Source organism: Telmatherina bonti (genome assembly GCF_933228915.1).
Source record: "Telmatherina bonti genome assembly, chromosome: 23".
NCBI classification, from domain to species: domain Eukaryota; kingdom Metazoa; phylum Chordata; class Actinopteri; order Atheriniformes; family Telmatherinidae; genus Telmatherina; species Telmatherina bonti.
This window is the reverse complement of record NC_136632.1, coordinates 18,244,611-18,258,656: the sequence shown is the minus strand read 5'-3', so window position 1 is coordinate 18,258,656 and position 14,046 is coordinate 18,244,611. Positions and strand designations below refer to the sequence as shown.

At 39.6% G+C, this 14,046-nt stretch overlaps 1 protein-coding gene across 1 annotated transcript in view; it reads left to right on the top strand.

The window, feature by feature from the left end:
* Positions 1-14,046, top strand: part of ano2b (anoctamin 2b) — a gene marked incomplete at both ends in the record, with an annotated part of 86,167 nt that overhangs the window by 45,813 nt on the left and 26,308 nt on the right. Inside the window, 5 exons of the mRNA XM_079262823.1 lie at positions 6,717-6,791; positions 7,631-7,832; positions 11,184-11,295; positions 11,956-12,013; positions 12,138-12,238. Coding sequence (XP_079118949.1) covers positions 6,717-6,791; positions 7,631-7,832; positions 11,184-11,295; positions 11,956-12,013; positions 12,138-12,238 — 548 coding nt within the window. The remainder of the gene's footprint in view (positions 1-6,716; positions 6,792-7,630; positions 7,833-11,183; positions 11,296-11,955; positions 12,014-12,137; positions 12,239-14,046) is intronic.

Here is a 14,046-nt window from a genome sequence, read left to right as displayed (position 1 = left end):
AAAGAGGCAAAAATGCCAGAGTTGGAACATATGGACAAAAGTGTAAATAAATAAACTGTCTTAAAATATGTTTTTTATTTCCATATATTTTGGGTAAACACCGACACGGAAACTGCCTCGAACACATCCTCACTCCAAAATCAGAAAACTGCTGACTCACTGTTAATGTTGATCAATGATGATTAAAAATCATGTTCTCACTTTCAAATCAATTAAATCAAATCAAAGATACTTTATTTATCCCCAAGGGGATATTCAAGGTTCAAGTCAACTTGTCCAAGGTTAGGCACACAGACATTTACATTTGACAAATTTATAGAACAAACTGATACTTCGGCCCTGCAACCAGTTTTTTAACCGGCGTTGCCTTAAAATGCGGAAAAGATGACATGAGGAAAGGTGGGTGGGTGTTGGAAAAAAAAGAAGTATCTCTACACTTCACCTAAAGGGGGAAGGATAAAGATGCAACAAAAAAACACATTCAGTTAGATGAATTAGTTCAGGAAGACATGAAATAACTAAATTTGAGACCAACTAGTAAACACGACCAGTGAACCAGGTGTTCTCCTGCTGGAAACTCTGAGCTTTTCAACTAATTTGATAAATACAAGGAGACAAACAAAAAGTGGTAGTTAAGCTGCTGTTTTATTGATGTGTTATCATCATATCATCATAACTTTGTGAACAGCTGGCATGTTTACCGCTAACTAGCTCGTATGGATCAGACTTACTTTGATGGGTCTCTGTACTCAGAGACTGGATACAGACTCACTGACTCGCTAGTTTCTTTCATGCTTTTAAGCGGACCAGAATCTCCTGGCGGACCAGTGTGAACTTGCCCTTCGAGACTCAGGTCATTCTTCTTTACCATCATCATCCATGGCTGCCAATGAGGATGTTGCTGTCATCAGTGTAAAGCGTCCGTGGCAGCATCATTTTTATTTTGCCCAGTTTCTCTGGCCTCCTCTCCGTTTCCTCTCCTTGGGGCTAACAGGTAACTGTATCCGCTGACACTAAAGGTTTACAGAATCTGACTGGTTCAGTCTGCTGTCTGATAAGAAAGAACCAGTGGGTCACAGATTAATGTGTTTCATTGGCTGGTGGTCAAGAAGGAAAGTTCTGTGCTGACTATTTGGATTCTATTCTATTCTACAGTGATTTAGCAGATGCTTTCATCCTGAAATTTTGAGCAGGCTGGCCCAGTATTAGTTGGGCTGCTGGTCTACTGAGTTTTATGGGCCTATCAGACCAAATGAAAACTGTGTCAGCTCAAAGAAAATATCCAACCAGTATGCCAGATGGCCAGTCTGTCCCTGGATGGATCTATTTGCTCCAGTCTTTGCAGACACTCTGACTGGAAAGTTGGAGCCATTTCACCCATGAACACAATGACCACCACCATAGGATGCTTTCAGATTAGGGCCAGCCAGGGGCCCAAACTATAACTATTTGGCTGGGAGGATCCCCATGAGAAAAATACTGGGGTGTTATCAATGAATGAATGAAATAAATGATATATCACAGCCAAATATAGATGGCTGCAAAACAATGATAGAAATGCCACTTTGGCCGCAATGTCTTGCTTCACAACTTTTAAATTAATTTTCAAATGTGAAGAAATTTTAAAAGTTTTTTTTGTTTTTCTTTTAAGTGTGAAGCTTGTCAAAAAGACAAAGGAAACAACACAAAGCCACACACAGACACACGAATAAAAAAAACTGAGTAGGAGAGTGAAGAAGTGGAGGGATGGAAAAAAACAGAGGGAGGGTGGCTGAGTGGGAGTGATGCATGCTGGGCAGGACTCCAGGGGCAAGATTAGTGACCGTCACTATGGCGACTCAGAACTCTTCCTCTCATACACACTTGAACCATTGTATTTGTTACCTGAGACATTGAAATGTGTTGTAGGTTTAAATCAAGATATCATATTTCTAAAGTGTGAACTGAACTGAGCTGCTTATTGCAGCGTGTTCTGCAGGGACTTCTACAGTCAGTGCACCAATGAGTTGTACTTCCTCCAGCACATCCTGCATCTCTCTGGGGTCTCATACCAGATGGACATGACAGGAACATCTCACCAAGAAGATGTCCAGGAGGCATTCTAACCAGATATCCTAGCCACCTCATCTGACTTCTCTCGATGTAAAGAAGCATTTCCAATCAGATCTGTCTAAGAGAGAGTCTAATTCACTGAAAAAGAAACTCATTGTGTTCATGATCTTGTTCTTTTGGTCACTACTCACAGCTTGTTAGCGCATGTTATGGGAGGAATGTCGATCAACCAGTACATGTGCATTTCAGCTAAGTTCTTTCTTAACCACTACAGACAGATGTAGAGTCTTGATCCCTGCTGAAGCAATACTGATCCACCTGTTGATCTCTTTTTCTATCCACTCGTGAACAAGACCTTGTGATACTTGAACTCCTTCACTTGGAGCACTTGTTTGGACACTAGCGGAGTTTTATTTATTCAACAGTTGATGCTTTGCATTATCTGAAGTGACATGCAGGGTACTGTGAAAACTTCTCACATCCTCTTATGTACAAGGACACCACTGTAACATGATAAACAATGAGAAATATAAGAAAAGGGATATTTTCTTTTAAACATTAAACCAAGGAAAAGCTTGCAACAACACAGGCAGCACAAAGTGAAACACAGAAGTATACATTTCACAATCAGGTGAAAGGGAAGACAGGTTCTGTCTTTGTGTGAGGAGAAGTGTATAAAGTAGAAGTAAAAATAAAGTAGAAGTCCTGCCATGTTTTTGGATCTATGATGCATTGAGAACAGGGGTTTTCTCTAACAGGCTCATCTACCTGGCAGTGGAGCGGAGCCAAATAAATTCAGCTGCTTTCGAGACTGGTTGGAACAGCTGCCGGACAGGACTTCTAGTTTGTGGCATCTGGATTATACACCTCTGTGTGTGTGACACTTTAAGGACCCTTTGTCAACTCTTTAGCACACACATAGGGAATATTTAGATACTTATTAACATCGTACTATTAACATACACCCACCAATGACTTTATTAGATACACATTCCTCGTACAGGAGTTGAACCCTCTTTAGCCTGCAGATCTGCATTTACGCTAATTCTTGGGAGCCTATTTAACATGGTGTTGGAAACGTCTCATAAATTGTCACCCTTATTGGCATGATAAGATGACACAGCTGCTGTAGATTTGTAAACTGTACATCCATGAGAGCATCTCCCTTTTCCCCATATGCCAAAGGTGCTCTTTAGGATTTAGATCTAGTGACTGCAGGGGTCACATGAGTGCAGTAAACTCAAGAAAGCAGGTGGAAATGATGGTGCATTATCCTGCTGGAAGTAGCCATCAGAAGATGGAACACTGTGATGATAATGGGATAGAAATGGTTAGCAGCAATACTCAGGTAGACACTGTCCTGTAACAATGCTCAAGTGGTAACAAAAGATCCAAAGTGTTCCAAAAACATATCTTCTGAACCATTGATTCATGGCAGGAGGGATCCATGTTTTTATGTTGTTTATGTCAAAGTCTGACCCTGCCATCTGAATTGGCAGGGTCAGAATCTGAATCTGGCAGCTGAATTGGAGACTCGTCACACCAATTCTTGTGTCCAGTTGTGGAGAGTTTGTGTGAATTATCCTGCTCTTAGCTTACAAGAGTGGCACCAGGAGCAATCTTCTGCTGCTGTAGCCCATCAACTTTAAGGCTGGATGTGTTGTGCATACAGAGATGGCATTCTGCATCCCTTTGTTGTAACCCAGGGCAATTTAAGCTACTGTTGACTTTCAGACATCTCCTATCTGTCTGGCTGTTCTCCTCTGATCTCTGACGTCAACAAGATATTTTTCTCCAGACTAGTGCTGCTTGCCGGATAAAGCCTACAGATGGCTGTGTGTCAAAGTCCCACAATATCAGCAGTTTCTGAAATTCTCAGACCAGCCTATCTGGCACCAACAACCATCCACCTTCACTTAAATCACCTTTACTCTCTATTCGATGCTCATTTTTAACTTAAGCAAGTTGTTTTTACCATGTCTACATGCTTAAATACATTGGGTTGCTGCCATGTGACTGGCTGTTTAAATATTGGTCAATATTTGTCAATAGATATTTACAATCAAAGGTTTATCCTATAATGTGGCAGATGAGTGTATGTCTTATAGATTGGTACTACCTTGTGTGATTATATAATCAAGGTTTTAGATGTCATAAACATATACTGTTTATACACAACAATGAGAGTATTTATTAATAAAGAAAAAAAACCCACAAAAAACATTTTTGGCTGTGTTTGCTGCTTTAGACCCACAAAATGAAAGGTAAATGAGTGACAAAGACAAATAATATTTGTCACAGGGTCTCTGTCAGGAGACCTTTCCTCAGTGGACTCTTAAAGCCAAATATAACATTTGGCCCATTTACTGCCTCCCCAGCTTATGGCTGTCCCCAGCATCCACACACACATCTTTACTCTGAAGGTCTTTTTGCCTTTCAGTGTGTCAGTCCTTCAGATTTGTCAGCTTGTGTCAGAAAGTAACTTGTGTGTGTGTGCGTGTGTAAGTTTTAGTGTCCATCTAATCATCCATTTTCTGTATCTACCCAATCCAATGCAGGGTCATTGGGGTGCAGTCTGGACAGGTCCAGTCCGTCACCAAAACACAAACAAACAGCTCATGATCAGATACGTTTTTGGATGTTGCATAAAATTTTGCCCTTCTGCAGTTAAGACATAGAACAACACAAGAAATGTGTAACTTGACCAGTGTGATGTTAAATTCTTCAGAAAAAAAAAACGACAACTTACTGTATATCTGGTCTGTTCTGGTCATACTGTTAGCTCATAGTTTTACATGTAAAGGTAATAAAATATGTAGCAATAACTTACTATGTTTCAGTTTTACAGCTTAAATGAGCTTATTGTGTTTACTAGATAAATAAACACATTTAGTATGAGGAAAATAGTAAATGTGCACTTCTATGAGCCGTCTCTATCCAGTCAAATTCTCCAATAGCACCAGTAGAGTCCACCAGAGTTGGACTGATGTGATGGTTGAGATTTCAGCTTGATTCATTAATCATGGAGATAACTGCATCATAACACAAATTTACGTGCAAAGATTATATGCCTTGTACAGTGTTTATCATATTCAGTTTTGATTAAATTCCCCTTTAACAGAAACAGTTTCAGCCTTTCCCTCCTTTACGGCATCAGTTAACTCGACTTTTTAGTGATCAAAACTTTTGCATGCCTTTGCAAGTTTAATCAAGGTGCAATGAAACTAAATGGTAGAATTAGATGGTGAAGACATGAAAGATGCTAAACTCTTTGGCAGTCTGGTGACAGTCTGGTAATCATTTGAGTTTTGCAGGAAACAATGGAGCATATGTAACTGTAAGAAGTTTCTTGGACAAGATCCAAGTTTAATTCAGAATACAAACCATGAAGGGGAGGTACATAAACAGTGAACACATGAGGTTCTGCATGCAAGGAAACTGCTTGTTTGCCAAAAAGAGAAAAAAAAAAAAATCGATATTCATACACAAATAAATACATAAAAAGACAGCCAAATAAAACACTTCGCCAACAACTGTAATTCTGGCTTATTAATGTCTCCTTCCAAAATTCACCTTCCTGAAGAGACTGGTTCTCTAAAGATTCCCCCTAAAACTGCTCACTCTTTTATTTTATTTATTTATTTTTATCATCATCATTATTGTTTATAGCTTAATAGATTGCAGCTTTCTCATATTTCTGTTGGGATCTAAGCAACTTATCCTGCAGGTTGTACTATGTCAAAATATTCACTAGGTGGTGCTGTTGCACTTGCAAGGAGCATAAAACTGGATATCCTCAGCCTGTGCCTGTTCACGTGGGCGCAGACTGAAGTCACCAGCATCACAGTGAATGGGGTCACATTGCTTTGGATGGAGTTAATTTGCTTTTATTTAAGTAGTACAAGGTAGTTTCTCTCATATTTTCCATGAGGAACATGAATTGATCATGCACAACAGGTGTGGGCAACTCCGGTCCTCAAGGACCGCAGTCCTGAAAGTGTTTGGAATTTCCCTGCTGCAACACATCTGACACACATCAAACTTAATTAGCAGATTGGTGAGGAGCTTGACATTAAGCTCTGCACCAGTCTGCTTATTAGTCATTTGAGTCATGTGTGTTGCAGCAGGGAAACTGCACTATAACTGATAGTTTTTACTGTACTTTAACCTGCTCTTTTCCCTTTTTTTTGGGTAGATTATCTAAAGGTTTGTGGTTGAGATAGCAATCTTGTATTAGGGTGATTATGGTGTTGTCTGAGTTGTGCTATGGAAGAAAAATTTGTGTTTCCTAAAATGTTAAAATTAGAAGAACAATATCATTATCATAACAATATCATAACATTTTATATATAAGCAAAATAAGTTTTACTTGTTTTATAATTTTATTCTTTTTCTTTCCAGAGATATTTTACTATTTCTTGGTAGTGGTGAAATTCAAATAATGTTACTGGTTTTTCATTTAACTTTTACAAACCATTTGACAGAAGGGGGTTGTGATCAATTTCACAGCAGATTTTGAGAATGGCTTTTTAATCAATGCTGCCAGTTGTGACAGCATTTTTCTTTCTTTCTAGAAGTCTCCTGAAGACTATTTGACAGACCTTCCAACAAGTTCAGCAACACTGAAAGTTGTTGGAGTATTTTGACCTTTTCCTTTCTGTCAGGCTGCCATAGAGAAGTTGACCTGGAAAGACCGCCTCCCAGGATACTTCATCAATGTTTCCTCCATCCTTTTCATGGTAAGTGCGCACAAAAGCAGGTTAGCATTGAACTTTGGTTCATACATTTTCTTGGTATCTCAGAATAAAAGTTTTTTTTTAAATGATCAGTTGAACTGGTAATGAGCATGGATCAGTAAGTGACTGATTTGTTTTCACGTCAGCTTTAAAATACTTATTCTCAGCAATGCACATCTCTATGAGGGCTTTTCCACCAAAGAAGAACTGGTGCTGGTGTAAAGCCAGTGCTTAGGTGGTTCAGTTCCGGTGCTAGCAAAGAACCATTTTTGGTTTCGACCAAAAGAGTCTGGTCATTGCTGCGTTGGTCCATTGCTGCTGCATCCGAGCTCCTTTTTCTGGTCCCCAGAAATTTGTTTGACCAGTAATTGAAGTCCTGCATGTAGCCAGCTGCAGCCATCTCCTGTTGTAGCTGCTCAAACACAGGCTTTGTCTGATTTGTCCTGTCCAATTTACCTTGGATCTCTGCGGACAACCAAAGAGCCAGGAAACACAGTTGCCTCCTTGGACCAATTCTGCTTTCCATAGTCAAATTTTGTTAGCTGGTATAAGGATGTCAGTCCAATTTCAATTCTTATATTTTGGCCTGGTAACACTGCACCCAGCTGCTGATGCACACAAGATGAAGCGGTTCTCAACTCTGACCCAGCAAAGAAATTGGTGCCAGGATAGAACCAGTTTTGAGAACCAGGAGCCGCTGCTTAGGCAGTTGAAAGCCAAAGAACTGGAGCTAAGTCTGACTCTGGCTCCGAACCAGCTCTGGAACCAGTTCGGTCGAAAAGCCCTGTATCTAACAAATATGACTGGCTTATTTCCTCTGCTTTCTATTTCTTTGTTTTCAGTTCGGGCTGACATTTTCTGCTGTTTTTGGGGTGATCATCTACCGCATCACGGTGTCAGCCCTTATGGCAATGAGCCCTGATCCAGAGACCAAGTCCAACGTCCGGGTGACAGTGACAGCTACTGCAGTCATCATCAATTTAGTGGTTATCCTGATTCTTGATGAAATCTATGGTGCCGTGGCGCTGTGGCTGACCGAGCTAGGTATGGAAATGCATCCACTGAGTATAGTCTTGCATTGAGAACCAAGGTTGCATCTGTCTCAAACCCACATGGAAACAAACCAAGCAAACACAAAAGACAAATGAAAAACGATATAATAAAATACTTTAATGGCTGCCTAAGACATTGACTATGACTTACATAAGTCTTCATGCTGGAAGATAAGAGGAAACTTCATATATTTGGAAACAGGTTTGTGCTTTTGTGCTGTGCATTGGATACAACTTTTCTTGTCTTCTTTCTAAAGCTATTATAGAACAATAAACCAAAATAAAGACAAGATAGAAGCAGATGGAGACAAGATTCTTGCCAAGGCAACAAATCCAGGCAGATCAGTCTCACTGGAAAATTCACAATTGATGTATTTCTCCCCATTTCATTGAGTCAGAGTCCATAGCAATATAGTCCTTTTTTATCAGACTTTATTCACATGACCTGATAGGAACTCAACTGTTGTGTAAGCAATAAGTGTATAAACTATGCAATCACATATTTTATAACCTATGACTCAAACATCTACTTTAAGCCCCTCCTAACCCCCACCATTTGGGAGTAAGAGCTCAAGAGCTCAGAAAGAAAATAAGGGAGGTATGAAAGGGTCAGGGGTGTGTAAAATGTAGGACAATATTAACTTTGAACTTGCAATGTCTCATATCCACAATGTAGTGCCTTCTGTCACCCCCTTCATTCACCGTTCACAGTCAAGTAAAAAAAACTTTGAAACACACAGTTTCTGTGATAAGATTTTACTTACTGGGTCTTACTGGGTAAAATCTGGTCTAAATGGGTTAGTTAGTTAAATATAACCAGCAGGCTGTATTGCCTACAAAACCAGGTGCTGCTAATCTGATTGACATGTTCAGCAGATCATTAGCAAGAGTGAGCACCTTAAAAGCAGAAGTGTTGGCAAGTTTGCTGGTGTGAAGCATTAAGATGTGTGATAATGCCACGGAGGAAAGACATCATCAGTGATCTACAAGAAGCAACTGTTAACCTTGTAACTCCTCCCATCAATCTGGAAAGGGTTCAGGGCCATTTCCAAACTATTTGAGTCAATCAGTCTGCATTGAGAAAGATGAGGTTGGTAAAGTTTTTTTCTGAACGAACCAAAAGACCTTTGGAACAAAATCATTTAGACAGAGGAGACTGAATTATGAGGTGCATAACTTACAAACACACATGGAGAAATGCCTGGTTGACATGCTTGCAAATCAAGATTTAAAATCAAGGCACTCTTCCAACAAACAATGGCAACAAACAGATGCCTCACAGCTGAAGGACATCAGACGTCCAAAAGCCAAAAGACTAGTGAGAAACTGTTTGCACTGTAAAGCTGACGATTTATCCATAAGGTGCAGGGCTTTCTGCCTTTTGCATATCGAAGCTGAACTTAAGTTTGAGTCAGGAGCAGATTATAGCTATGTATTGGCTATGGAAGCACGAAGCTTGAGCTTCATCATCAGAGCCACCTACAATGTCCTCCCAACACCAACCAATTGTCAGCAGTGGTTTGGTGATGATCCCAGCCTCTCTCCAGCACATACTGACCGGATGCAAGATGAGTCTCACCCAAGGACGACACACCTGGCGTCATAACCAAGTCCTAAAGTGCCTTGTGGCCACTCTGGAGAACAAACGAATCGCCATCAACTCCCAACCACCATTCAAAGCCAGCCCCCCATGGAAGAAGATTTTTGTTTGTGAGGGGGCTAAAGCATCCAGGAGCGTCGCACCATTGGAGAGAGAGCGAGGTCAGCTGTGCTTGGTACGTGACTGGAAACTGCTAGCAGATACTGGGACACAACTGGTTTTCCCCCCGTGAGATTGCTATCACTACCCTAAGGCCTGACCTGGTGATATAGTCCCCTTCCTAAAGAAGGTCTACATGACTGAACTCACCGTACCTTGGGAGGACTCAATGGATGAGGCACATGAATGAAAGAACCTGTGCTATGCTGAGCTAGCTGCTTAAGTGCAACAACACGGCGGCAACATCTATCACCAAACTATTAAGAGACCTTGGAGTCAGGGCCCAGAGCCTTTGATCAGCCATTAAAACCACCTCAGAGGCAGCAGAGAAAAGTAGCCAATGGCTTTGGATGAAGAGGAAGGATCCCTGCTGGGCGCATAAATAAATAGAAAGTCAAGTGGTTTTATACCACTAACTATACCTGGGCATTGGACGCAGGCTCAGGTTTGATCACCCTGCAGCCGGCCGCCTCTGGTGAGGGTGTATAGTGTGACAGGCCGAAACACTCTACGATCCAGAGGAACACTATTAATGATGCGTCCTAAATTCAACAAGTCCTAGACCCCCTCCCACCCCCCTTCCAATCTTCTTACATGGGTCAGTCACCAATGAACTTTATATGTGCTTGCATAGAATAATAACATCCATCCTGTGTTTTTGGAATCTGAACCTATTTTGACGTTAAGTTACTGGACTGGTTTAGCAGAACAGACCACTATAAAAGCTGTGTGGTATTTTTAATGATATCAACTTTTTCTTTTCTCATAACACAAAGTTAATCCTGGAGGCTCGATGTGTGTTTCTTTTATTCTGCTCTATAAGTCAACCGTGCCCTGCATGTTGACTGTTTGCTCTCAGGAAATAGGACAGTATAATTTCTCATTTAACTCAAAGCAAAACAAATACCAAGTAAATGTTAAAATCATCACTATGTTCCTGTAAAACTGTGGTACTCAAACAGTTGTTTACATAATTCACTGAGAAACTTTAGAAAAAGAGTAAACAAGAAATGAAACAAGAAAACACTTGTTTGTTTTACTTCCGTATCTTCCAGTAAAGTTGTGACAAAAAATATTTATTAAAACACATTTTTATACGATTTCTTCATTTTTTTTTTACCACCATTCTTATTTGGCATGTTATAATTACTATTCTTCAGTATATGTAAGAAAAATGGGGCCTTTCTGCCTCTTCTTAGACAGTCTGATAAAGCTTTGATGTTTTCATGCTCCAGCCACCCCATCAGTCCTCCCAAGAGGTTTTACCCACATTCACATTCGCATTAACAGCCTCTGAAAAAGCAGAAAATGTTGTGGGGAAAAGTGTGAGGATGGGAATTTATGTGTGTTTGCAATATTAAAAGAGCTGTTAGCCTAACCTACTTCCAGCACAGCGACGGCGTTAGGGCGAGACTCAGTTTATCTATTCATGTTATCATAGCAGTCTTAGACACACTCTTTGACACACTAAGAAACATTAAGTGTTGAAAACTTGGATGTATAATACATGTTATGTGATGCATCCCACTCCCCACTCTGACCTTGTGAAACAATGTTTACACTTTCACATCAACTCTTTTTCAGAGATTCCTAAAACAGAAACCAACTTTGAGGAGCGCCTCATCCTGAAAGCCTTCTTACTGAAGTTTATGAATGCATACGCTCCCATCTTTTATGTGGCTTTCTTCAAGGGACGGTAAGACCATGGGACAAGTATTTCCAAATTGTCACTCATTCTGTGCTGCCCTATTTTCAACTAGCACTAAAAACAAACTTTTTAATTATGACGGAATGTGTCTTAAAACAATTAAAGTAATTATATATTTTATAGTTTAAATTCTAGTTTAAATCCCTCAGAACGCGACAAATTCGCCACCTGCTGGTGGAAACTGGTACCCGATTTGTCCTTTTCCAGCTACAGCATAACACGCAGAAATATCATCGCAAAATCAAGCTCTATATACTCAAATGCTGGTGTTTTGATTTACATAAAGAAGATTTAATTGGAAAAGTTTAGAAGAAAGAGGAACAGTAAACAAATAAACCCATAAAAAGACCCGTAACCCATAGATTTAATGTATTTCTGGGAAAATAGAAACAACTTTTGGACTTGTGTCTGAATTCCTAAAAACAAAGTCTTCACAACAACAAATAAACTCACATGGTGAACTGATTGCTTTCCACCTACAGAATGATATAATATCTCGGATAGTTCCACACATTAAAATCATCTCTGAAAAATAACTCTTTCCACTTTCCTGTTGTGGATATTCAGCAAAGCAGTAGTCTTCGTTTCTGTTACTTTATGAGGTCTGTTTAGAACAACTAATTCCCTTTTTCCATGTTGTCTCTGCAGGTTTGCGGGTCGACCTGGAAGTTACGTGTACGTCTTTAATGATTATCGAATGGAGGAGGTTTGTGTTTTTTTTGTTTTTTTTTTTAAGTCTTTAAATTTTTCTTTCTCTTAAAAAAGCAAATAATAATAAAAAAAAAAAGATATTGGAAAAAATGTGCAAACCAAGTATCAATCTCTTCTAGTGTGCTCCAGGAGGCTGCCTCATTGAGTTGTGCATTCAGCTCAGCATCATCATGCTGGGAAAGCAACTGATCCAAAACAACATCTTTGAGATTGGCATCCCGTAAGTCAACTGATTTCCTCCTTGTTTTAAGTCATCACTACATGGAAAGTTTGGAATTTCACAAGTATCGAAGATCAAGTCAGGAAGCTGTCAGACAATAAGCTCACATGAAGCACTTTCCTTTGTGAGATGTCTTAACAGGTTTTGTTCTCTAACAACACTTACAAGCTCTTACAAGATTCCCTCTAATAACATTCCTTCAATGTCTTAGTTTTTTTACATGCAAGTCCCAGAGGTCAAAGGTCAGCTTTGTTTATTACAGCGATGACAGCGTCTGGCCTCAGGCCACAATGTTATTGTTGCTGTCAGCACAGCTTGAGCCCCTGACCTGTTAGAGGAGTCTGTGACGTATGATAGTACCATCAACACAACGGCCTGCTGATCTGTGTCACCTTTACGTACTTAAAGGCTTTCACACCTGGAAGGCGACCAGTAAAACCGTAGCGGTCAGTTTTATGGCATGTCTCAGGTGTGGCTCTTCATCAGAGCTACTTGGCCATAAAAGCTTCTTTCTAACGAAACCACAGTTTAGTCGCACAGCAGCAAAACTGAAGGTTGAATCGTTTTTAAAAAGTGCAATGGTTTTTTATTTCATGTATAAAGAGCATGATTAGTTTGTATGAAAAATATGCAACAAATACACAAATAATTGATTAATTAAATGAGAAAAAAAAAGTTGCCATTTCAGCAGCTGCAATAATCACTTTATTAATGAACATTTTTTCCAAACATATTCTACCTACAACACTTAGTGTTCAGTATTTATTGCTGATACTCAGTAAAATAATAAATAAAATACTGTTGGGCTTTTAAAAGAGCAGGTCATATTTATTTATGCATGAAATCAATAAACAAATAAATATCCTTTCAAAGGCAGCAAACATAAAGCTAGTCCCTAAACATTTTATATTGTGAGTTTTTGTGTTTTACTGGTCTTGGAAGCAGCAGATTCCCAGGAGCTTTACCCTGCAGAGAGTGCATATGAGGGAGGTGGATGCTCAAGACAACTGAATTCACACTGGGACTGTATCCATCGAGGATTTATGCCAGTGGAAAAATCACAGTAATGTCATTCTGTTCTCCCACACTAAGAGACCAAAAAAACAAATGACCAGCACACAGCAACCTTGGCCTGGTCAATCATAAAAGAAATTGCCTAAATAAGTCTAAAAAAAACTGAGGCGACAGCAAAACTCATAAATAGCCATTCCCTTCAAATATCTATCAAAGACTTGCCTTCCCATTGCAGCTTTCACTACATTTATATGCTAATCTGTTAGTTGTTTCCAAACCTTTTAAAAAAAATATGTTTAAAGATGTTTGTACAGCGGGAATCAATGTTCTCAACTTGGACTAAAGCAGCCAAATAAAACATCCTACTGTTGGATTAAATGACTAAAGTATATATGTTTAACTAGACTCATATATACTGGCTTTGATGTCAGTCTATAATTAACCAACCAAAACATGTTTTGATTCCTCTGTCATAAAGTCAATAATAATAATAGTCTTCACTTTATTCATATCCAAAGTGGGAAACTCCTCTGCATTTTACCCAACTCTGTTGGCTTTGCTGGAGAGCAGCGGGCGGCCATATTTGAAGCAGTTTGAGTTTAAGGGCTTTTCTCAGGGAAGCACAGTGGTTCAGCTCTGTTTCCAGTCCAGGGACATAACTCTGCATTCTCCATGCGTGTTGTGTGTTTAGGTATGTGTGCGTATAAGTGCATGTGAGTGAGAGAGATTATGATCAGGTGTTCACTTTTTAAATTGTTAGGTCATATTGTGTGTGTGAAGACTGTTTCTAAATG